This window comes from Marmota flaviventris, chromosome 19 (assembly GCF_047511675.1).
Source record: "Marmota flaviventris isolate mMarFla1 chromosome 19, mMarFla1.hap1, whole genome shotgun sequence".
Lineage (NCBI taxonomy): Eukaryota > Metazoa > Chordata > Mammalia > Rodentia > Sciuridae > Marmota > Marmota flaviventris.
The window spans coordinates 30,932,482-30,959,527 of NC_092516.1; the positions used below are offsets into that span (position 1 = coordinate 30,932,482).

Here is a 27,046-nt window from a genome sequence, read left to right on the forward strand (position 1 = left end):
CATCAACTGATGAATGGATAACCAAATTGTGATGAGATATATATATATACACACACACACACACATACACACACACATACATACACACACATAAATACACACACACAAAATGAAATATTATTTGGTCATAAAATCTGAGGTACTGATATATATTTCACTTGAAAACAAAATGCTGGGCAGACCTGTGACTGACCGGGAGAACAGGCCCAGCGGCCCGCCGGCGTGGTAGACAGATCACCCCAATTGGAGGAGGGGCCCAGCCACCGCCCGCAAGGTAGGCAGACCGCCGTCCTGGAGAAGGAGCCTAGCGGCCAGCCGGCATGGTAGACAGAGCACCCCAATTGGAGGAGGCGCCCAGCCGCCGCCTGCGCCTGCACGGTAGGCAGACCTGCGACCTGGAGAACAGGCCCAGTGACTCGCCTAAGCGGTAGACAGACCTCCCCAGTTGGAGGAGCCCAGCCTCCCCTCGGTGAGGTAGACAGACCACTCCAACTGGAGGAGGGGCCCTGCCGCCTGCCTGTGCGTGGGGTCACCTGACCGAGCTCTTGACAAACATAAGGTTTCCCCAACACCCCCACCTCATCAAACACCTTATGAGAAAAACTGATGGAACTCATCTTGGAAAATCCCACCAACCCTTAAAACCCACCAACCGGTTAACTGGTGTGGCTACCAGTGCGGTTCTGCAGTGGATCAGGCACCTGGTTTACATCTCAGAGAATAAGAGTAGAGAGGCCACAGGTGGAAGCTCAAGTCCTCTCACACTGACTACCACCACCATCCTGAACCCAGAGACTCAAGCTAGGAATAGACAACGCCACCAACTGGAAGAAATGAAAACAGAGTTCGGAGAGACTTTTTTTTCTTTTTTTCTTTCTTTTTCTCTCTCCTCTCTCTCTCTTTTCAGCCATTCACCCAGTCTCCTCTACCCTTGCCCCTCGGGTCTTCGCTACCTCAACATATGTAAAACCAAAAATTGTACATGAAAAAGGTGTTTAACAACTGAATCACCAGAATAATATACTATAGAGGAATTTTATATGCCCCTCCTCCCTTCCCCCTTTTTATTCCTTTTCTTTTTTCTTGTATTTTCTTTTTCCCACTCTCTTTTTTCTCTCCCTTTCCTTGTTATCTGTTTTCCTCCCTCTATCCCACTAGCAAACTCCTAAATTTTACTATTCATAAATAGGGTAATCTTATAAATACAGATATGAATTTGAATCTATACATTCTTCCATAAATTATGCATCTATTGGTTAGAGCTCTCCAAAGTTACTAAGTTAGATTAACCCCATACCCTCACTCCTTTCCCCATAAACATAACATCCTACACCTGGAACCCAGTTTTCTTCAAGCTACCAGAAATGGTATGCCTTTCATGAAACTAATGACTATATTTGTAAATGATAATCGTAACCAACATTTGTAGACACAGAGTCTAGCTATAAATGTAGTAATAAGGAAAACGTGTGCTTAGATGATGTACTATTGATATTGAGAACTGTTAACATTGTCTTTCTCCACAAAAGGGAGACTTTGCAACTATACAAGAGCAATATAAATATATAGGGAGAAAATTCAATAACACAACAGTTTCAACAAGCAGAAAGAAACGCGAGCAGTATGAAAAGACAAGGAAAGAAAGAACCACAAGCAATGCAGGTCAACTCAACTTTAGAAGAAGTAATATCTGCAGCAGATGGAATGTCAGATAAAGAATTAAGGATATACATGCTTCAGATGATCTGGAGTCTCAAGGAAGACATTAGACAGCAAAATCAGACAATGAAAGATCACTTCGATGATGAATTACAAAAACAAATCCAGGAAGCAAAAGATCAACTATACAGGGCAATAGAGGTTATAAAAAACAAACAAACAGAAATCCTAGAAATGCAGGAAGCAATAAACCAACTTAAAAACTCAATTGAGAATACTACCAGCAGAGTAGAACACTTAGAAGATAGAACATCAGACAATGAAGACAAAGTATTTCAACTTGAAAAGAACATAGACAGCTCAGCAAGACTGTTAAGAAACCATGAGCAGAACATCCAAGAAATATGGGATAACATTAACAGACCAAACTTAAGAGTCATTGGGATACAGGAAGGTATAGAACTCCAAACCAAAGGAATGAGCAATCTATTCAATGAAATAATACGAGAAAACTTCCCAGACTTGAAGAATGAGACAGAATCCTAAATCCTAGAAGCCTACAGGATGCCAAATGTGCAAAATCATAAGAGATCCACACCTAGACACATTATAATGAAGATGCCCAACATACAGAATAAGGAGAGAACTTTAAAAGCTACAAGAGAAAGGAAGCAGATTACATTTAGGGGTAAACCAATCAGGATAACAGCTGATCTTTCAACATAGTCTCTGAAAGCTAGAAGATCCTGGAACAACATATTTCAAACACTGAAAGAAAATGGGTTCCAACCAAGAATTGTGTATCCAGCGAAATTAAGCTTCAGGATGGAAGATGAAATTAAAACCTTCCACGATGAACAAAAGTTAAAAGAATTTGCAGCTAGAAAACCATCTCTTCAAAACATCCTCAGCAAAACATTACAGGAAGAGGAAATGGAAAATAACAATGTAAACCAACAGTGGGAGGTAGTACAGTAAAGGGAAAAAATAATCAAAGAGGAAAACCAAACCATGTTAAGTAACATAAATAAACAAATATGGCTGGAAGAACAATCCATATCTCAATAATAACCCTAAATGTTAATGGCTTAAACTCACCAATTAAGAGACACAGGCTAGTAGAATGGATCAAAAAAAAAAAAAAAAGATCCAACAATATGCTGCCTACAGGAGATGCATTTGATAGGAAAAGACATACATAGACTGAAGGTGAAAGTTTGGGAAAAATCATATCACTCATATGGACTTCGGAAACAAGCAGGAGTGTCCAGACTCACATCAAATAAAATAGATTTCAAGCCAAAGTTAATCAAAAGAGATAAAGAGGGACACTACATACTGCTCAAGGGAACCATATACCAACAAGACATAACAATCATAAATATATATTCCCCCCAAAATGGTGCAGGTATGTTCATCAAACAAATTCTTCTCAAGTTCAAGAGTCTAATAGACCACCATACAATAATTATGGGAGACTTCAACACACCTCTCTCACCGCTGGACAGATCTTTCAAACAAAAGTTGAATAAAGAAACTATAGAACTCAATAATACAATTAATAACCTAGACTTAATTGACATATATAGAATATACCACCCAACATCAAGCAGTTACACTTTTTTCTCAGCAGCATGTGGATCCTTCTCAAAAATAGATCATATATTATGTCACAGGGCAACTCTTAGACATTATAAAGGAGTAGAGATAATACCATGCATCTTATCTGATCATAATGGAATGAAACTGGAAATCAACGATAAAAGAAGGAAGGAAAAATCATGCATCACTTGGAGAATGAACAATAGGTTACTGAATGATCAATGGGTTATAGAAGACATCAAGGAGGAAATTAAAAAATTCTTAGAGATAAATGAAAACACAGACACAACATATCGGAATCTATGGGAAACATTGAAAGCAGTTGTAAGAGGAAAATTCATCGCTTGGAGTTCATTCCTTAAAAAAAGAAAAAAACAACAAATAAATGATCTCACACTTCATCTCAAAATCCTAGAAAAAGAAGAGCAAAACAACAGCAAAAGAAGTAGAAGGCAAGAAATAATTAAAATCAGAGCTGAAATGAATGAAATCGAAACAAAAGAAACTATTGAAAAAATTGACAAAACTAAAAATTGGTTCTTTGAAAAAATAAATAAGATAGACAGACCCTTAGCCATGCTAATGAAGAGAAGAAGAGAGAGAACTCAAATTACTAGCATACGGGATGAAAAAGGCAATATCACAACAGACAATTCAGAAATACAGAAGATAATTAGAAATTATTTTGAATCCTTATACTCCAATAAAATAGAAGATAGTGAAGGCATCGATAAATTTCTTAAGTCATATGATCTGCCCAGATTGAGTCAGGAGGATATAGACAACCTAAACAGACCAATATCAATTGAGGAAATAGAAGAAGACATCAAAAGACTACCAACTAAGATAAGCCCAGGACCAGATGGGTATACAGCAGAGTTTTACAAAACCTTTAAAGAAGAACTAATACCAATACTTTTCAAGCTATTTCAGGAAATAGAAAAAGAGGGAGAACTTCCAAATTCATTCTACGAGGCCAACATCACTCTGATTCCTAAACCAGACAAAGACACTTCAAGGAAAGAAAACTACAGACCAATATCTCTAATGAACCTAGATGCAAAAATCCTCAATAAAATTCTGGCAAATCGGATACAAAAACACATCAAAAAAATTGTGCACCATGATGAAGTCGGATTCATCCCTGGGATGCAAAGATGGTTCAATATACAAAAATCAATAAATGTTATTCACCACATCAATAGACTTAAAGATAAGAACCATATGATCATCTCGATAGATGCAGAAAAAGCATTTGACAAAGTACAGCATCCCTTTATGTTCAAAACTCTAGAAAAACTAGGGATAACAGGAACATACCTCAATATTGTAAGAGCTATCTATGCTAAGCCTCAGGCTAGCATCATTCTGAATGGAGAAAAATTGAAGGCATTCCCTCTAAAATCTGGAAGAAGACAGGGATGCCCTCTCTCACCACTTCTGTTCAACATAGTTCTCGAAACACTGGCCAGAGCAATTAGACAGACGAAAGAAATTAAAGGCATAAAAATAGGAAAAGAAGAACTTAAATTATCACTATTTGCGGATGACATGATTCTATACCTAGAAGACCCAAAAGGGTCTACAAAAAAACTACTAGAAATAATAAATGAATTCAGTAAAGTGGCAGGATATAAAATCAACACGCATAAATCAAAGGCATTCCTGTATATCATCGACAAATCTTCTGAAATGGAAATGAGGACAACCACTCCATTCATAATATCTTCAAAAAAAATAAAATACTTGGGAATCAACCTAACAAAAGAGGTGAAAGACTTATACAATGAAAACTACAGAACCCTAAAGAGAGAAATAGAAGAAGATCTTAGAAGATGGAAAAATATACCCTGTTCATGGATAGGCAGAACTAACATCATCAAAATGGTGATATTACCAAAAGTTCTCTATAGGTTTAATGCAATGCCAATCAAAATCCCAATGGTATTTTTGTAGAAATAGATAAAGCAATCATGAAATTCATATGGAAAAATAAAAGACCCAGAATAGCAAAAACAACTCTAAGCAGGAAGTGTGAATCAGGTGGTATAGCGATACCAGATCTCAAACTATACTACAGAGCAATAGTAACAAAAACAGCATGGTACTGGTACCAAAACAGGCGGGTGGACCAATGGTACAGAATAGAGGACACAGAGACTAATCCACAAAGTTACAACTATTTTATATTTGATAAAGGGGCTAAAAGCATGCAATGGAGGAAGGATAGCATCTTCAACAAATGGTGCTGGGAAAACTGGAAATCCATATGCAACAAAATGAAACTGAATCCCTTTCTCTCGCCATGCACAAAAGTTAACTCAAAATGGATCAAGGAGCTTGATATCAAATCAAAGACACGCCGTCTGATAGATGAAAAAGTTGGCTACGATCTACATACTGTATGGTTGGGATCCAAATTCCTCAATAGGACACCCATAGCACAAGAGTTAATAACAAGAATCAACAAATGGGACTTACTCAAACTAAAAAGTTTTTTTCTCAGCAAAAGAAACAATAAGAGAGGTAAATAGGGACCCTACATCCTGGGATCAAATTTTTACTTCTCACACTTCAGATAGAGCCCTAATATCCAGAGTATACAAAGAACTCAAAAAATTAAACAATAAGAAAACAAATAACCCAATCAACAAATGGGCCAAGGACCTGAACAGACACTTCTCAGAGGAGGACATACAACCAATCAACAAGTACAGGAAAAAATGCTCACCATCTCTAGCAGTCAGAGAAATGCAAATCAAAACCATCCTAAGATATCATCTCACTCCAGTAAGATTGGCAGCCATTATGAAGTCAAACAACAGTAAGTGCTGGCGAGGATGTGGGGAAAAGGGTACACTTGTACATTGCTGGTGGGACTGCAAATTGGTGCGGCCAATATGGAAAGCAGTATGGAGATTTCTTGGAAAGCTGGGAATGGAACTACCATTTGACCCAGGTATTCCCCTTCTCGGTCTATTCCCTAAAGACCTACAAAGAGCATACTACAGAGTCACTGCTACATCGATGTTCATAGCAGCACAATTCACAATAGCAAGACTGTGGAACCAAACTAGATGCCCTTCAACAGATGAATGGATAAAAAAATGTGGCATTTATACACAATGGAGTATTACTCTTCATTAAAAAATGACAAAATCATGGAATTTGCAGGAAAATGGATGGCATTAGAGCTTTGAGCAGGTTGGATTGACAGGCCAGTCTCAAGCTGGGAAACATAATTATCTTTCCTTTTCTTTCTGTCCCTCCATGTGTGTGTAGTGGAGGATGAATCAAAAAAAAGGACTTCCATATAATTGCATTATTTTTTCAGAATTGAGAAGAAGTTCCTAATCTTTTAAGTTATTAGCTACTATTTTTAAGTGGCTATATCCTGGCATCCCTTGCAAGATATTCATGCTGTACATATATGGAAAAGCATAACTGGTCTGGGCAACCTAGTTTTCCAAGGTTATCTGGATGACTGCCACCAATCATTTTTTTCCTGTGCTGCCTGTGTAAGATGCCCTAGGTCATAATGCTCTCTGTCCCCTGGGAGAACAGTTTACCTACCATGAGGGGCCTTTGTATTTACACAACAGCTGTAATATAAATACTGAACACACATCTGGTGGCTGGATACCCACTCTACCCTCACAAGAGAAGAGGAATTTGGGATAAAAGTTTATGGAGCATCTAGCACAGGGCCTGCCCCCTAGTAGACACTCAGTAAATAACTGATTAAAAAAACTGATGCCTGTTTAACAAGTTCTCTACAATGTGGAGACTTCCAAAACATACCTCATACAAAAGTCTTTTTCTTTGTGAACTTCAGGTAGTTGTGTCACTGGGATTTATGCAAAAAGCTCTCTTTGCAGCAAGGGATGAAGAGTGGAAGAGACTTCGAGTCTTGCTGTCGCCAGTGTTCTCCAGTGGGAAACTCAAGGAGGTAATAAACTAAGAGGACTTTAATTAGAAACTTAAATAAGGATTTGGGGATGGGACATATGTGAGAACATCATCGTTTTCCAAAGAATATTCCACTAAGTTTGAAATTCCTAATTAAAAAAAAAACTAAAAGCAAATATCAGAAAGATCAATAGAGTAGAAGGAAGGGAACAGAGGGAAGGAAGAGAGGAGAGAAAGGGGAAGTATTGGGACTGAGTTAGAACAAATTATTTTTCCATGCTTTTATAATTATTTCAAAAGGAAACATTGTTATATATAAATAAAAAGAACTAATTAAAAATTTCAAATCAACTTTTGTCTTTATGTCCTAGAAGAGTTATTATTTGATTCATTATAAATATCTCATACTTTATAATCCTGGGAAAACCAGAGCCTTGGGGACTCGATTCTCCTCTAACTGTGGTTGGAGTTGTGTTTGTGCTTAGATGTTCCCCATCATTAACCAATATGGAGACGCATTGGTGAAGTACCTGAGCCAGGAAGTGAAGAAAGGCAAGCCTGTCACTGTGAAGGAGTAAGTAGCAGGCAGCTCTGGGGTTCTGAGCTGTTTTAAGACCTTCCAGCAGCCTGCCAGGGAACTGAAATTACCACTGTTGAGCTACTCCCCTGACTAGACAAAAGTAAGTGTGGGGTTATCACAACCACAATGTGCCACCCAAGGAGGAGAGGCTCCTACGATGAGGCAGGGTGCTGGGACATCTGTGTACAGAAAACAGAATTAGTTTATCTGCTTGATCATCAATGTGGATATTATGTAAGTCAAAACACATGTTTTACAATGAAGAACATGATCACTCAGAAGTTGAGGGTAGAGCCTAGGGAATGTTGGATGGGGGGAAGTTTCTGGTACCTATTGAGCAGGGATAGAAAGATATAACACAGGGCTAGGGTTGTAGCTCAGTGGGAGAGCACTTCCTAGCATGTGTAAGGCACTGAGTTCAATCCTCAGCACCACATAAAAATAAACTGATAAAATATAGGCATGCTGTCCTCTACAACTAAAAAATTATTTAAAAAAATTTTAAAAAGAAAGATACAATGCAGGCTATGGAACAACAAATCTCTTCATGGTTGCACTGAGAATATCAGCAAAATACAAAATATGAAATATTCTCACCACTTCTTCCTCCAGTCTCAACGGAGATAAGGTCCTGAAAGGATTGGATTACAACTACCATATCATTTGTTGTATAAAATGGGTTATTTTGACCCATGAACAACCACTGATACTGTCTTGGGAAATCTGAGAGAATATGTTCACCAAGTTGTGAGCTCATCCAAGTACATTTTGAGGAGATTTTCAATGTTTTAACTGAGGATATTCTTACTCATTCCCTTTTGGGAGATTCTGTCCTTGGGGCCACTTTGGGTCCTGGAGTGCAGGACCTCTCAGGAGCTATAGCAGTGGGTGCAGAGAAGGTGGGGGACAATGTTTCTGCCTCTCAGAACAGGGTGTTGCTGTTATGTGATGTGCTAGAGAGGAATCAGCTCTGGGTACAGACTGTGCTTAGGCAGGACCTAGGTCAAGGTCACCTATCTTGGATCCCCTAGCAGGAGTCAATTATAACACCCTGGTCCTGCTGAAGCTCCGTACTTAATCACTTTTATCATCTACACTCCACTCACTGGTGTAATTTGTCTGATTAAGGGTGTCTGTCTCTCTGTGACTGAACTCCTTGAGCTCACTACCCTAGTGTCCCTAACTCCCCTGGCACAGGGGCAGCTGCCTCATGGCATTTGATAGGAACATGGACTAGTCATTTTATCAACAGATATTTCTGAAAGTGTGTGAATGTGCTCATATCACTTCTTCCAGCATGTGTAGTAGGAGAGTAAAGCAATACAGATTAAAATCTTACATTTCTTTCTTTACTCAGAATGTTGGGGAGCTACAACATGGACGTAATCATTAGCACCTCCTTTGGAGTTAATGTCAATTCCCTCAACAATCCACAAGATCCATTTGTGAAAAAAGCCAAGAAGGTCCTTGGTTCAGATGTCCTTCAAACATTTTTTCTTATAATTAGTATGTGGATTACCATTTCTTTTTTCTTTTAAAATAACAACTTCATTAAGATATTATTTACATACTATATGATTCCTTAAAATGTAAAATTCCATAATTTTTAGCATGTTAAATGATACATGCAGCCATCACCATTGTCAAAACTCAGAAAACTCATTATCTTTTAACTGTCAGCTTTCAAAATCATTTACCCTGAACAAACACTACTCTATTTTCTATCTCTTTAGCTTTGCATATGATGTATACATTATAAAAATGGAGACATGTAATATGTGGTCTTTTGAGATGCAAAGTGATATCATTTAGCATTCTGTTTCTAAGTGAAATATATATCAGTACTTCATGTTTATGGCCAAATAATATTCCATTGTATAGATATACTACAATTTAGTTATCTTTTCATCAGTTGATAGACATTTATGTTATTTCCACCTTTTGGCTATTATGAACATTAGTGTGAAACTTGTTTGTGAACTCTAGTTTTCAATTTCATCTGAGTGCATACTCAGGAGTGAAATTTCTGCCTTACAAAGTACTTCTGTCAGTGTTTTCTATAATAGCTGTACCATTTAATATTCTTACCAAAAATGTATGAAGTTTCCAATTACTTCACTTATTTCCTAACACTTCCTGTTTCCATCTCTTATTTTAGACATTGTAGTGGATGTGAGATGGCATCTTATGTAGTTTTGATTTGCATTTTCCTGTTGGTTACTGATAACAAGCAATGTTAATCACTTTTTATTTGTTCTTTTAAGATATGCATGACATATCTATAAAAACATAAAGTATACCTTATTCTAATTAGGATCCCAGGCTTGTGTATGTACATGATGTGGAGATTCACTATGAGGTGTTCATCTATGTACATAGGAAAGATAAGTCAGATTCACTATTTTTAAGATTATCTGTCTATATCTTTTGCCCACAATTACCTGAAGCATTTGTCTTTTTGTTTTGAAGTTTAAGAATTTTACTGGTGTGAGTCTGTACCATGTACAACCAGAGGAAGGAAATCTTGTGCTCCATTTGTGTACAATCTGTCAAAATGCATTCTACTATCATGTATAACTAATTGGAACAAATTAAAAATAAAAGAAAAAAAAATTTTTAAATAATTTAATTGAAAAAATACTTCTTCATATATTCTTTACACAGTTTCTTACCAGATTATGATTTGTAACATGTTTTTCCTATTCTATAGATATCTTTTTACTTTCTTGATAGTGTCCATTGAAGCACAAAGTTTTTAGGTTTTTGCAGTTTATTCCTATCATGGGAGGTACTACATATCCCAACCATTAAAATGAATGAGCTGGATTTCAAAATATTAAAATGTATTAATTTCAAAGCTGTAGTGTTCACAAAAGAAAAGCAATTGACATAGATGCATTGAATTTGATGCCATTTATATAAATGTTAAAAACTCAACAGGACTTGGAAACTTAACATTTAAATGATATATGATTTATGTCATTTCCTTTTATTGTTTGTGCTTTAAGTATCAAATCTAAGAATTGATAGAAACCATATGAACTTACACACTTTTTATGGTTTACTACTAAAAATTGTAGTTTAGCTCTTATATTTAGGTTGCCCAACCATTTTAATTTAAGTTTTACATACAGGGCCAGGTGAGGACATCATGCTATTCTTTTGCATGTGGCTATCCAGTTGTTCAAGCACCATTTTTTGAAGAGTGTCTGCCCCATTCAATGGCCATGGCACCTTTCTCAAAATTCCATGGGCCATAGACATGTGGGTTAATTTCTGGACTCTAAATCCTATTCCATTTATCTATATGTTTACCCATCTTCCAGGACCACATTTTATTTTTGCTTTGGAGTAGGTTTTGAAATCAAGAAATGTGAGTCCTACAACTTTAATCTCATTTTCCAACATCATTTTAGCTATTCTGTGTCCCTTTGAATTCTATGTGAATTTTAAATCAACTTGTCAATTCCTCAAAGAAGCCAGCTAAGATTCTGTTACAAATGCATTAGGATCTGCGAATCAATTTCAATACTATTTCCATTTGGGTAATATTAAGTTTTCTGATCCACAAACCAGAGATGTTTTTCTAGTCATGTAGATCCTCTTTCTTTTATTTCAACAGTATTTTGTAGTTATTATTGTGCTTGTCTTGCACCTTTGTTAAATTGATTCCTAAGTATTTTATTCTTTTTAATGACATTGAATATAGAATTATTTTTTAACTTCTTAGTTTTTCTTTTGGGTTGGTTATTACAGTATATAGAAATGCAGTTTATTTTTGTGTACTGATCTTACATATTTAAATGCTGGTGAACTTGTTATTACTTGCAATACTCCAAGAGAAGTGGTGTGAGAGAGAGATGCTTGTCATGTTCTTGATTTGGGGTGAAATATTAAGCTACAAGTTTTCATAGATATCCTTTATCATGGTTTACAAAATTTCATCCTAGTTCTAATTTGTTGAGTGTTTTATCACAAAAGAATGGTTTTGAGGATTATTTTTCCGGGGGGAGGGTTGGTTTTGATTTTTATCAAATGTTTTTTTCTGCATCAATTGAAACAATCCTCTGTGTTGACTTTTTGTTTAATGGATTTGGTGTAGTACACAACCTTTTCCTTGTTGTCTTTGCTTTGTGTTAGTATTAGGGTAATACTGGCCTTTTAGAATATATTTAGAAATGCTCTTTTAATTTTGGAAGTGTTTGTGAATAATTGTTATTAGTTCTTTATTTCATAGAATCTACTATTAAAACAATCCAGATCTCGGCTTGTATTTGTGAATAATTTTCTATTTATAATGCAATCATGTTACATTTTACAATTTTATTCAGGTTGTATATTTAATTCTCAATCAATTTCTATAGTTTATGTCTTTAAGGATTTTCTGCACAAAGATATGTGAACAATCAAATTGTTAGAATTCTTTCAAAATCTGTCTCCAATGTTAGTAATAATTTTTCCTTTCATTTCTCTTGCTATTCATTGCATTCATTTCTTTTTTAATATTTATTTTATTTTTTAATTAACATGTATGAGTTATGCAAATAAATGGGGTTCCGTATGATGTCTCAACACATGTATACAGCATACACAAATGAAATACAGCCTTTCTTTATCCACCTTCTGCCATAACCCTTCCCAACCTTTAATAATCACTATTATACATTCAGGTCAAATATTTTACCTTCCACATATGAGAAAGAACATGTGGTACTTGTATTGATGTGTCTAGTTTAGTTCATAAGCTGAATGTCCTCTAATTCCATCCACTTTTTGCTACAAAATACAGGATTTTATTCTTCTTTATGAATGAATGTTCCATTGGGCATATATGTATGTGTGTGTGTGTGTATATATATATTAGAAATACATAAATTTTATATTATAATACATAATATTATATATATATATATATATATATATATATATATATATATATACATATATATATCATTTTCTTTATCCATGCATTGATGGATACCTAGATTTAATGCACATCTCAGGTATTCAGAGAAGTATAGAAATAAATCTGGATGTACAGATGTTCCAATCATTTAGATAAAAATAGATTAATATAAAATATGTTTTATATATCTATAGAGTATTACATTTATAAATGATATATACTTCCATTATATAACAAATTTTAGAAAACTTAATGACCAAAACCCCCAAGGAATCCAGTTTTAAAATAGGAAAATGCTCCAAATAGTTATTTCTCAAAAAAACAAATACAAATGACTTAAAAATACATGAAAAAACTCTTCAATATCACTTGGTGTCAGGGAAATGCAAATCAAAACTACAATAAGACATCATCTCACCCTGGTTAGAATGACCATTATCAAAAAAAGAAAGAATGAATGAAAAAATAACAAATGCTGGCTAGATGTGGAGAAAAAGTTCTCTTACATATTGTAGGTGGAAATGTACACCATTCTGGAAAAGAGTGTGAAGGTCCCCCCCAAAATAAAAGTAGATATACCTTCTGATCCAGATGCCCTCTTCTAGTACATATTGAGAAGAAATATCATCATATGAAACTGTTATCCCTTTGTATTTCTTGGTCAATCTGGCTAATGGTTTGGCGATTTTTATGACATTTTCAAAGGGGTAAGGTGACTTATAGACACCTTTTGTTTTCGTCGATTTTATATCTTTTCTATTTCATTTGTTTCAACTTGGGTTTTTATGATTTTTTTCCTTATGTTTGCCTTTTGTTTAATTTCCTCTTTTCACCATTTTATGATTTAACTTAGACTATTGACTTGAGAGCTATCTTTTATAAAACTTATACATCTGTAGCTATATGTTTATGAGCGCTGCTTTTGCTACTTCTCCTAAGTGTGATATAACATGTCTTCACCTTAATTCACCTAAAAACAACTTCTAGTTGCCTTTGGATACCATCTTTGATGCTTGACAACTGTATCTAGAAGTTTTATGGTTAATTTGCACTTCTGTCTGAGTTTCCTGATTTTCCATCTGTTATTGATTTCTGGTTTCATTTCTTGACAGCTGAGGAAAATAGGCCAAATTGTACCTATCCTGCCTACTTTTCCTTGAATGCATAATTAATTATAGCACAGACTATGGACTGGTTTACCCAGAGACCCTATTCCAATACATAAAAGGGTAAGGGGCCAGGGAATTTAATCCTCTTCCTTTGCTCAGTCCAGTGGCATTGATGGGGCCACTGATCCCCTGCTATGGTGGCTGCAACCCCATGTATGAAGTGCCCTTGCTCAGCCATGAACCAGACATCAGGTCCTGGCCACAGAGGGAATGGCTGCTGGTTGAGAAAACTGATGATTTTTAGAAAATGATGATTTTTTAGAAAATGATCGATGCTCCTGGGATGTTGCCTTTTCATCAAGGTTTCTCTTTATTTTTTCTTTCACTTTCTTTCTAGTGCTATTTCCATTCCTTAGACCAGTGTTTCAAGCATTAAATGTCTGCAGGTTTTCAAAAAGGGTTCTGGATTTTTTTTAAGTGCTGTAATGAGGATGAAACAAAAACGCCTAGAAGATAAAGAAAAGGTAAAACCTGGTGTTGGTGACATGACGATGTTCGCTTTCTGATCATTTATTTGCTGTGTACATCTGACTTGTGCATATACAAATATACATGTAATTTTGTAAGTGGTGCTGGGGATTGAACCCAAGGCCTCATATATGCTAGACAAATACTGTTATCACTGAGCTTCATTCCCCAGCCCCTCTCTGTACATTTTTTAAAGTTGATGGAAAACTTTAAGATTTGCACTGGAGAATTTTTACATTTTGGTTAGAATGAAGATGAAATTTTAAAAAGGCAAACTGATAATGAGTAAGACTGACAATGTTTGATACAATAACAGATGTGATGTTATGTCTTGAGATAAATATCATTCAAATAAAAACCTTATCATTCACCTGCCATTCAGTAAACTGTCAAAATAAAAATCCTATTTCAAAATGATTTTACTGTTAAAAAGTATTCCCCTAATCTTAGATTGGTGAACAATCATTACAATTCGAAGCCCTTTACATCTTAGTTGACACATTCTTCAAAGGAAGGTCCTATTGGGCACCTGGTGAAGTATGTGTATGTTAAATCTGAGTCCTTTCCTGTCCACAATCAGGCCGTGCTCTTCAGTGACCTTCAAGGTGATAGGTTAACCCAGCTTTGCCTTCTGCTTTGCCTGGAGGTCGGCAAAAGAATGTCTCCAGGTCAGGGAGGCAGGACAGCCGTCCCCAAATGTGACTGAAGATTGAATCATGTACCTAATGTGTGGAGAATTTGATGATACACAAACAAAAGCTAGTAATCATCTTTGAAAATACCAAGTGTATTCAGTGTGGCCATTGAATAAGAATTAAGGCAAACTAAAAGAATTGAAGTCCAGGACCACTTCCTGGGCAATCAGGTGTGACAGGAGAAGGAGACAAACCCAGCATTAGGGAGAGCAAAGACCAACAGATATTGGACACCATAGCAAATATATCCTGTTTTCCATGGTTTATACATGCATGTTTTGTTCACTGGTGGGTTGTGCAAACCTACCAGACTTCTGGACTTTAAAGGAGCCATATTCTAAGAAGGGAGGTGAAACGCTACATTCCAGATTTACTTCTGACTTTATGACTGATTTAGTCATTTCCATTTCCATTTCTGCTTCCAGCACTGCATTGATTTTCTCCAGTTAATGATTGATTCCCAGAATTCCCAAGACAAGGAGTCCTACAAAGGTAACCAAGAACGTTTCATGGTCTACTGACAGGGAAATTCAAATAAGCAAATTATCCTGAAAATACACACGTTTTCTAGAGAAAAGAGATTTCCACCAAATTGCAGGAAGATACACATTTGGATATGGCAAATGGTGCCCATATGTACTGTCTAGAATCATACAGGTGTAACAAGGCTCAAAAATTGAAGGGAAACTAGGAGAAAGCATTTCAGTCTTGAAGTTAGTCAGTTGTCTTTTTACCATCGACATCAGAACAAATGCTGATCTGCAGCCTCATTCAGATGCACTGAATCAGAATCTCTGCCTGGATATTTGCATTTGTACATCCAATCAGGAGGTTCACTATCCCAATAGTGGTGAGGGTCACTGGCAGTACTGGGTGAAAATGTGTTCACTAGCTTCATCTGATATTAAGATTAACTTTTCCAATGTAATTCATAAGAATGTTGTGGGGGAAACCTCTGACACTGTGTAAGCATCCTATTCCTCAGCATACTTTCACCAACTAGTTTTATTATACATGTATGATTTTTGATAGAAAGCATTTGTATTATGATGTTTACAAACTGCAGTCTTTATCATCCTATCATCTACTGTACATATATGACTTGGTATTAGATTGTAAGAGACTTCCATTCTTATTTATGTCAGTATGATATTATATACTATGAATTTATTCTCTTGCTATCATTTTTTTATTTTGATGGTCAAATTCTCTTGGGCTTAAGTCTTTTCACAACTTCTCTCTCCTCCTTCTGTTCTTCCTACATCTCCTCTTCCTCATCTTATATTTTGATTGTTAAAATTGACTATATTTTATGGAACTTTTAGTTTTATAACAAAACTGAGGAGAAGGCATAGAGATTTCCCATATCCATTATTTCTCTAAATTCATATGTTGCCCCCATTACAAACACCCCTCACCAAAATGATATATTTGCCATAATCAATGAACCATCACAGATAAGTCACCTTACCCCTAAGTTCATAGGTTAACATAAGGGTTCTTGAGTTTGTACATTCTATCAGTTTTGATACCTATATAATGACATATATCCCCACATTATAGAAACATACACAGTATTGCATATGTTTTCTCATATTGTTTTGGGAGAACATTCTTGCTTTCTGGTGCAAGAAACTCTAAGTTCCTTGTCTATTTCCTCTGATCAGGCCTGGAACCACCCATTTTTCCAGAAGCCCTGGCTCCTTTAACTGAGAGACAGTATTAGAAACCAAAATCTGGAAATGTAATGTGACCATTTCTACTGTAGTTTCTTCTAGATCCTCTCTCTGAACAGAGATATGAAAATAAAATATATTTGTGCAGACTGAGCAATATAAATATTTCTATGTGAGTCCATATGCATGGTGTAAACAGTACTCCTCTCCCTGCTTCCACTACAATTTTCTGTGGCGAAGGAAGTACTCAATATACGTATTGTTCATACAGTAAGCACTAGACACGTGGCTACGAGCATTTGACATGTAGGTAGTATTACTGAAGAAGTGAACTTTCTATTGTTATTTAGATTTAATTCATTAAAATTTAAATTTAGATAGACACATATGGTTAGTGGCTACCAGATTGTACTGAACAGCTGTAACTTAAGTTTATAATCCAATTTCATTTCAGTATCATTGGGTTTGTGCCAGCAGTAGGGAAAACACGGTTTGAGGTTTTCCCACAATAGCATCGTAGAAAGCTTGTGTAAGCTAGAATTCCATGTAGATCTTTCTCACACTCATTTTGCATTAATTTTTGTTATGAATTATATGGTTGGAATGTATACCATGTTTTTTTTAAGGTATTCAAGTATCAACAAATCCTAATCATTTCTCCAATCGATGAGATGAATGCTTGAATGTGACTTTTCAGGAGAAAAGTCAAAAGAAACAACACCTTCTATCACAAAGGCTGTTTGATGATTATGAAGTTGAGCAAATAGAGGGGACATGTACTAGGGAAGATGACATTCAGCCCAAGATTGATAAGCAATGCTAATTCCACTCACTGAAACCCATCCTCCTATGATAAGATACTAAGTGCATTTCTGCCTAATGCCCTGTATCAATACATTATTTCTTGTGTGATTTTAATACCACTCATTAGACTCCAGTTAATTACTACTCTTCTGGGTTTTTTCTCTGTTTAGTTTCTGCACATCCTGAGATCATCCATTTTGAAGACTGGTGCCCCAGGTCTTCTATTACCTGATTATTCTTAGGCTAGTTTGTGGACAGAGTTGACCACATCTCATGAAAGTTCAGATTTCAATTTGGTATCTCTAGAGCAATGCTTGAGCTTCTGTGTTTCTAATAAACTCCTTGAAGCTGTTGATGCTGCTGGTCCATGGACCACATTTTGTGTAGAAAAATTTCTCTGTGGCTCAGTATAGTTCTGTCAATCATGGCCTTTATTTTCCCTGCAAAGATGCCAGTATTGCAAATACTTTAAAGGTTATTCAACCTACATTTTAGATAGAGTAAGTTTATTTTTCCCCAGGGGAAGAGTGCTACCCAATATTTATAGCTAAATAACTTTCTTGATTATGCAAGGCACACTTGAAAAATACTGTGTATGTTTGACATCCATACTATCCCTTGAAATGACCCAGTTGTGTTGGTGGTGGGGGTGGCAGAATTAGGAACATTATGAATTGCTCTTCCAGTTTTTCCTCATGGGATTTTGGATCATCATTCTGATTTATGTTCATGTAAACTGTAAAATGTGCATGGACCTGCTTAGACTAAATTGTCTTTCCTCTCCTTTTAGGTCTATCTGATCTGGAGATTGCAGCCCAGTCTATTATCTTTATTTTGGCTGGCTATGACACCACTAGCAGCACTCTTTCATTTATTATGTATGTACTGGCCACCCACCCTGATGTCCAGAAGAAGCTTCAGCAGGAGATTGATGAGACTTTGCCCAATAAGGTGAATGAATGGCACCTGGAGGGGAGAGGAGAGGTACAATCTCTGGGCATCTCAGTGTGCCATTGGGCAGTTCTAAAATCATGATGGTTATTAAATGCTTTCTAAATGCTATGGTATTTTACCAATATGAGTTATTTGAGGAGCTCTGAAAACATCAGTGTACTGTGTCAACAGAGTTTTAAGTCATTTCCAAATCTTAATTTACAAAAATTTCTTTCTTGCCAGGCACCTGTCACATACGATGTACTATTTGAGATGAAGTATCTGGACATGGTGGTGAATGAAACTCTCAGAATATATCCAATTGTTGAGAGAATTGTGAGAGTCTGTAAAAAAAGGTGTTGAACTCAATGGGGTGCTCATTCCCAAAGGAACAATCGTGGCTATACCAACATATAGTCTTCATCAAAACTCCACGTACTGGCCAGAACCTGAAAAGTTCTACCCTGAAAGGTACAGGGCTCCTGAGAAAGGAAATCCACCCTTAAGAGGCTGTTTCACACATATTCTGAGGTCTCTTAGTGCAGATGAAATACATGTGATTTTAAAATTTTCTTGTTTTAAGAAAATTTTAAGTCTTTTTCAAAGTGATAATTGTTTGAAATTTAGAAAACAAGCACTAGAAAAAAATAAATGACTATAGCCTTTTAAGGCCATAGAACATCAAGATAAGCCCTATCTATTATTAATGTGATAAATGTCAGTATGGACATTTTTATATAAATGTGTAGCTTTTAAGGGCTGAAATGCTATTACATTATATTTGATGTTGAACTGTTTTTTATTTTATTTAACAGTAATCTATAAACTTTTCTGCCATTTGACCACTCTCTTATTTTAGGTGCTTACATTTTTTAATCGTTTTAGGGTTTTTGTCCTGTTCACTTTAGCTCCTTGAATTTTCTACTGCCTTTAGTAAGCACTTCTGTCTTCCATTTGATTAAACATTGGTTCCTGGTTCCTCCAGCACAATTGTTAAATACAAGTTAAGGCCTGAGAATTCCCCCCACACCCCAGATGGTTCAAGCAGCCTCACTGAGGATGGAGAGAGCTCAGATCCTCTGAGTCTTGTCTCTGGAGTGTTCTGGGCCAGCTTCTCATACTCTCCACAGTTGATAACTCTTTCAAAGCCAAGTAACCTGCCCCAAAGACACCTGAGATCTTCATCCTTAGATATGTCTTGACCTTGGTCTTCTGAATATTTGGATCCAACCTCACAGTTTGCACTCTGGAAAGAGTTACTGTTTTCCTGTTGTTGTACTGAAGAGCAAAATAGAGAAAGTTTTCAGGGCAGTGTCTGGTGGGTCAGGTGGCATGGGATCAAGACTTCTCTTGGCCCCTAACTTTACACTTCTTGATTAGAGTGACCTTGTCTTGTTGGTTATGAGTTCCTCAGTGCCAGTTTCCTCCAATTTTAGCACTTTGAACTTTTGAACTTCACAGATACAAAATCAGAGATTACACATCTCTTTGATTCACTGAGGCATAATAAGATACTAAGTGCTTAAGGTGCATCAGGGACTAGACCAGGATGAGGAAAATTACAAAGATGTACAGTATGGAGGACACTTGACATACATGCAAGCATAATCTACAGACAGTAGTCTGGAAAAATGCTTCAACATCTGCTCATCATCTGCCCAAACAACTATCCACCAACCTCAGCAGACCTTTCACACACCACCTCACCCTCTAATAGATTCCATTTTACTTTGAATCACAATCACCTGTAAATTTGCCAAAATTCTCTCAAATATATAGGAATACTTTTAAAGAATCACACTGTCATTATCACTTTCTCCTTAAAGCAATCCAATAACTAGGACTCGATTTGAATAAAATCTGGGTTCAACATTCAAGGAATTATTTGTAACCTGATGAGACAGACTCAGAAGACAGTGATAGGATATTCTATGGGGAGAGAGGCAGAGACAGAAGGAGAAAGAGAAAAAAAGAAGAATGAGGAGGAGGTAGAGGAAGAGAGGAATTGGGAAAGGGAAGCGAGAGAGGAAGGAAGGGAGAAAAGAAGATCGAGAAAAAAAGGAGTATAGAGAAGAGAGGTAATTATAGTGGGAGCATTTTCTCCTCCTTCATCAATAAAAATATGAAATGCAGGAGTGGGAGTTGAGGCAGGAACACACTTTTCTTCATTTATAAGCTCATTTTCTAATTTTTCAGAGTGTGTATGGTACACAATCCTGAATATAATTTCAGTACTTAAAGACATTTTCTTTTAAATAGCATCCATCACATCTTAACAAGACAGAGAGCTCCTCTAGTGTAAGGAGAATGAAAAAGTTTTGTAGGTTTCAATTTTTATAAGCAGTCACAGCAGGATTTCAATGACCATTCCACAAAAGAATCCTGTGTTTTGCTGGTTATAAATGTTTAGGAGACAACCCCAATTATGTAGCTTATATAGATTTATGTCTCAATAACTTGTTTTCATCTACTATTGTGGAATCAGGTTCAGTAAGAAGAACAAGGACAGCATCAATCCTTACATATACATGCCCTTTGGAAATGGACCCAGAAACTGCATTGGCATGAGGTTTGCTCTCATGAACATGAAACTTGCTCTCAACAGATTACTGCAGAACTTCTCCTTCCATCCTTGCAAGGAAACACAGGTCAGGACACTTTATGAAAAAGTAAGGTCTTGTGGGTAGTTTCTTTTAGTTGAGGAACCTACTTAAAGAAAAGTATCTGCTCATTCAAAGAATCTCTTTTGAGACACTTGTGCGATGTTAGGCTTCTTCAGTTTTGGAGCTCTATATCTGTGGCTTTATAAAAACAAGAGTTTAAAGATCAGGTAGAGTCTATTGAGATTAGGTTGACATGCTTATGTGCAGTGTTTTTGAACTTTATCAAAGTATAAACTCGATTATAATTCAAATGAAGATGAGGCTGCTTTACATAATCAATCCTGAACTATGAAAATCATGTTTTGATGATGTCAAGTGCTGTTTTCCTCAACAAAACTTATGGAAATTTTGTGACAGTTTTTCTCAACTATTGTCTGAACATTGAAATCAACATAGAATTTTAAAAATACAAGATATTTGGGTCATCTCCAAAATTCTAAAATCACTTGCCTAGAGTTTGACTCTAAAAGCTCCCTATTGTCTCATTCTCAGACAAAGTTGAGAAACATTGACATCAATCATTTCTTAAAGATAGGAAGGATTTATGCAGTTCAGCGTTTTCCTAATTGATCCAACCTTCCTGGAGTCCTGTTGCAGAAAAACTAATTTTACATTTCAATATTAACTCTTTGAATCTTATTTCCCCATTTTCCTCATTCTATTCTCATCTTTCAACTTCTAGTTCAATCCCCAAACTCCTCTAAGGAGTCCTCCCATCAATGCAAGACCCATTCATTCCTCTCTTTTGATATTGGTTACTCCAAACTTTTATGATCATCTAAGTTAACATTTTGTCCCAAACGCATCCCATTTGGAGGCCCATTTTTTTCTGTATATTAACTACATCATTACCACTTAACTACATCACCTCATTTTTGCCCTTCATGAACTCTCAATGGTGACTTAGAGGGAAACTTGTTCATGGAAGGATTCAGGAAATATTTAAGGAGAGACTCATCATTGATTTAGAGTACTTGGCTGTCAATTTTTTGCTTTTTTTAATTTTAAAATTTAACAAATGACATTTCTCTCTCTCTCTCTCTCTCTCTCTCTCTCTCTCTCACCCTCTTTCTCTTCTAATCTAATGTCAACCTAATCTAATGTTTGTGTTTCTCTCTATGCAGAAAATATTTGCAAACTATCTGAAATTTAAGAATAGTAATGTGTTACATTTATGGAACTATGTGGAATCTCTCCTGCGAAGAATACACTTTTCATTGAGTCACAAAAAACAAGGTTCTGTATGGCTTATTTCTAGGGACTGATCATTTATTATGCAATTTCTTTCCCATTTGTTCATGTTCCATATGGGAAAGGAGGAGACAGAAGTGGTGACCATTTTATTTGAGGAGTCAGGGTAGTCAGGTAGCTACCCTGTAAGCAGGAAGGAACTTAAATCTTGGAGAAAGTAGGTCTCTAGTACATCTGAGATGGGGCAGGTACTTTCTGCAAGCTCCTAATATTTCCCAGATTGGAACTTCTCAATCTCCATGACAATTGTCTTCCCTTCTCTCTCTTGGGTGTAGAAGATTACTCTGTTGGAGGTACCCCCAACACTAAAGGAATGACTTGGTGAGAATGGGACTAAAGGGATACTCAAAACTATGTAGGACTCAAATGTTCCCCATTTGCACTTCAAAGAGGAAGAGAAACTTTAGGGGGAGAAAGCATGTTGTTCCCTGAAGGTCTTTTCCATCTTTAAACTTCATGGGTTCTATCAAGAGGCATGCCTGGACTCTTAGAAGGGAAGGACTGCTCATAGAGTTCAAATTATAAAACCTGACCAGGGTTACCTATGAAACCCATCCATGAAGCAACCTGAGCAAACATCCATGAAGTTCACTTTACTTCGCTTTAAAAAAAGGGTTTGAAATAATACCAAAAAGCTAATTTAAATTAGTTAAATTCATCTATTTTGCTGAAAATTTTTTATTTGTGTTGCTGGGGAACCAAGGGCATCACACATGCTAGGCAAATGTTCTACCACTCAGGCTCATCATCACCTGTTTTCCTAAAATTTAAATTAAAAAGAACACAAGCCAACATTATTTTATCTCAGCGATGGTAGAGAATAGATGCTCATGAAATACTTCTTTAAATGGACAGAGGCATGTATGCTTTCATTCTACAATATTGTCAAAGCTTAAAGAATAAATGTAAGGAATCCCAGACACATGAGGCTGAAAGTAGTTTTTATATGTTTGTATAGCTTTATTGTCTGAAATGTACCTTTTCCGATTCTTTTCTGTTGTTCGGGTTTCATTTACTACATCTAAATATACTTGCTTAATGTTTGCAGATTCCTCTGAAATTAAGCAAGACACCATTTCTTCAACCAGAAAAACCCATTGTTCTAAAGGTTGTGTCAAGAGATGAGCCTGGAAAGTAGAGTCTAAATCTCCCTAAAAATCTCTGCTCTGTTCTTCAAAGAAGATGTATCTCAGAACAAAAGACATATTGATTTTCTCTGTGAATAAAAATTGGTATTGAAGATGGATTTATGGGTGCATGCTGCTCCTGAGTTACTAGGGATGCTGGACCTTGGCTGGGCTTGTTCAGTGTCTGTGCACAGTATTATGTGTTGTGTGATGGAAAGGAGGTAACCATCTGTGTGCCAGATATGAAGACTCAGCCTCTCTGTTTTTTTTTGGGATTCTATCCACCCACCTCTGCACCCTCACCTCTTCATATTTGCCCTTATAAATTCTTAAAAACTGCTTCAGTAACTCAAAAGATCTGAGTACACATATTTTATCATCAACTCTTTCTTTCAAAACAGGCTTTACTTCACAGGTTTCTAATATTAATCAACACATTCTAATTTTATACTCCCTAAATAGTCTTTGCTGTCATGATTTACATATGTATTATCAATAAAAAATAATGATAGAAAAGGTCTTTATATATTTATCTTAATATTTTTAGAGTATCACTGAACTTCGTATGTCTACTTTAAATGGGATTTGTAAAGGTTTTTCCATAATACTCTGAAAGATTATAGACACATACACAATGCTACTTGAATTCCTGCAACTAAGTTAAAATAGTGAAGGTATACGTAAACCACTTTATTCTTGGGATAGTCAAAGTACGTCATGGATCTGGATTCTTGAAAATTCTTAGAGGTTTACCCATAATAACACTCTATACTTGGGCCAACTACAGGTGTAGTCATTGGGTGATAATACCTCTCCTCAACACTCTCCTCAGAGCCTTAGCTACATCCTTATTCCGGAGAGTATAAATCAGAGGATTCAGTGTGGGAGTAATGATGCTATAGAACACAGAACCAACTTTGTCTTGCAGTGGAGTGCGCTGGGACCTGGGCCTCATGTATGAGAAGATGCAGGCACCAAACCAGAGAGAGACCACAATGAAGTGGGAGCTACAAGTGGCAAAAGCATTTCTCTTACTCCCAGCTGAATGCATCTCAATGACACTGTGCAGGATGAAGCCATAGGATGTAGAAACCAGGATGATGGGGAGGAGGAGAAACACGATGCTACAGATATACACTGTGGTCTCATAGACGGTGACATCACCACATACCAACTTCACAACAGCTGGATACTCACAGTAGAAGTGGTGTATTTTCCGAGATCCACAGAAGGGAAAGTGCATCAAGATGACTGTGTGAATTAGGGAGTTCAGAGATGCCCCCAACCATGAGGTGAGGGCCATCATCAGTGCCACCTTCCTGCTCATGAGCACAGTGTAACGCAGAGGATGACAGATGGCAACATACCTGTCATAGGGCATGAGAGCTAGCAGAACACACTCAGCGCCACCCAGAGACAAATAGAGGAAGTGCTGGGTGGCACAGCCCACGAAGGAGATGGACTTGCTGCCAGAGAGGTAGTTGGTAGCCATCTTGGGGATGGTTGTGCAGACGTGCATCAGGTCCATGAGGGAGAGCTGGCTGAGCAGGAAGTACATGGGGGTGTGAAGCCCACGATCCACACAGATGAGGAGGATGGTGAGGGTATTGCCACTCAGTGCAACAAGGTAGACCACCATGGTCAGGCAGAAAAGGAAAAGGTGGGTCGGGGAGTCATCGAAGAGCCCTTCAAGGATGAAGTCTGCCAGAGACGTCTGATTCCTCAGCCACATGCTCCCTTCAAAGTCCTTGGGGGAAACAGGGAGTGGAGACAAAGTGTGATGCCAGAAATATGGGATCCTGTGTACAGGGTGATAAGCTCTCTTGATGCAAGAAAACATTTATGAAGAGCTTTTTCTCTCTTTGTAAGTATCCAGAAACTGAAATTATTGAAATTCAATTTTTTTCAAAAGAAGACAAACCTAAAATTTGTCATCACGATCATGGTCATTTGAAATTCCAAGACTCTATTAAGGGCCAGAATTTATGACTCTTCTTACTAAATATAGGCATATGTGTGTGTAATCATATGTGTGATTTGTGTTAGTGTGTGTCTGTGTTTGTATGGTTGTTGGATTATGTTTCTTATTTTACCAGGCAGGTTCTAACACGAGCAGCTGAACCACTAAGATATTTCTAGTTATGCATGTAATTGTTAAGGGTTGTGTTACAGAACTTTGGCCTTATTTCTTTGTGGAAGCTGGTTAAGGAGTTGGTGTACAGCTGTCATGTTTAAGTCTGCTGTGGAAACTTAAAGTCTACAGGACAAGCAGTAGAAAGGGAAAATAGTACAAAGCCGGGCAGACAAGAGACAGACAAAATCCCAAAGCATGAGCTGTGACCCCGCAAGAGAAAACAAAAAGAGTCAGTCTGCTTGCCTATGGAATTAGGGATTAAGGTTCTTCTTTTTATATTGGCCCTTTTGAATTCTACAAACTATTAGGGTTTCTTTTGACATAATTAAAAAGCATAAAATAGGCTTCAATTCAGTCCCCATACTTCCCCTTTCCCTCTCCTCCTCCCTTCCTCTGATGCCTTCCCTCTACTCTGCTGATCTGTATTTATTTATGGTTTTTTTTTATTAGTTACTTGTGGTTATACATGAAGATGAAATCCATATGGTATGTTCATACAGGCACATGGGAAATTTAGGTCAGATTTCTAATGAAGCTGAATGCACACCCCTAGCCCAGAATTCCAAGAGCCTAAAGGAGAATCCTGGGGAAGGTAGAGCAACTGCAGACCCAGCCACTGCTCCATACCAGTGAGGTGTGAGCCAGCAGACCAGCAAAAATGTATTAGTACTGCAGGATGGCTGCTTCCCTTCTGCCCTCTAATCTCCCAGGAAGCTCTTCTTGAGACCCACCTTAAACAGAAATGATGGATTAGAGGGAATTTGGTGAGATGTAGTTCATCCTAGCTAATCTCACACATCGCAAAGTCACTGCAATCCATTTTCTGCCCTTTTGGTACACATGAACACCTCCATCAGTCAGGGTAACCTCCAAATACAAAAATGATACCTGTGTAACTAAATACAATACATCCAGCATGAAGGCAAACACATTAACCCTTTCTCCAGGAGAAAATCCAAAGTTCTTTATTTTTCCTTGGGGAGATATTCATTGCTCTGATACATGTGTTCCCTTTAATATCCTGGAACTTCAAAATTTTCTGGATGATATATATGAAAAAATTCTTATGGAAACAACAAAGAAATACTATTTACTACCACCCATGGGATAGATCTTCTTATCCAAAAGATGGTTAACCAGTAGTTTGGATATCAGCCCCTGTTTCCTCACTCAGTCCTGGCATCTGCTCAATAGATCCATGAACAAACTGGACATGGCATCAGGGAGAAAGATTATTCCTGGATTGAGTATGATGGATATACACACCAAGGCCAATCTGTCTGAAGCCACTGCTGAATATCCATGGCTAACAGCAAAGACCATCGTGAGTTCCCAGCATCGCACCATTCCCTGGGGTGATCAGCCAGCCCCTCCATAGCACATTGATGACATTGAACCACATTCAACATGAAAGGGACACTCCTTTTTTTTACCTCGACTGGACACTCACTCTGGGTATGGATTTTGCTT

General features: G+C 37.0%; 1 protein-coding gene and 1 pseudogene across 1 annotated transcript; one reads left to right on the forward strand and one right to left on the reverse strand.

Annotated features, from left to right (window-relative positions):
* Nucleotides 1-320: 320 nt before the first annotated feature.
* LOC139702887 (cytochrome P450 3A4-like) lies at nt 321-23,453 on the forward strand (annotated as a pseudogene).
* Nucleotides 23,454-24,235: 782 nt separating this feature from the next.
* LOC114083582 (olfactory receptor 2AE1-like) lies at nt 24,236-25,174 on the reverse strand. Its single transcript, XM_027924867.2, has one exon. It carries the CDS (start codon nt 25,172-25,174, stop codon nt 24,236-24,238), a length of 939 nt encoding a protein of 312 aa, XP_027780668.2.
* Nucleotides 25,175-27,046: the final 1,872 nt, after the last annotated feature.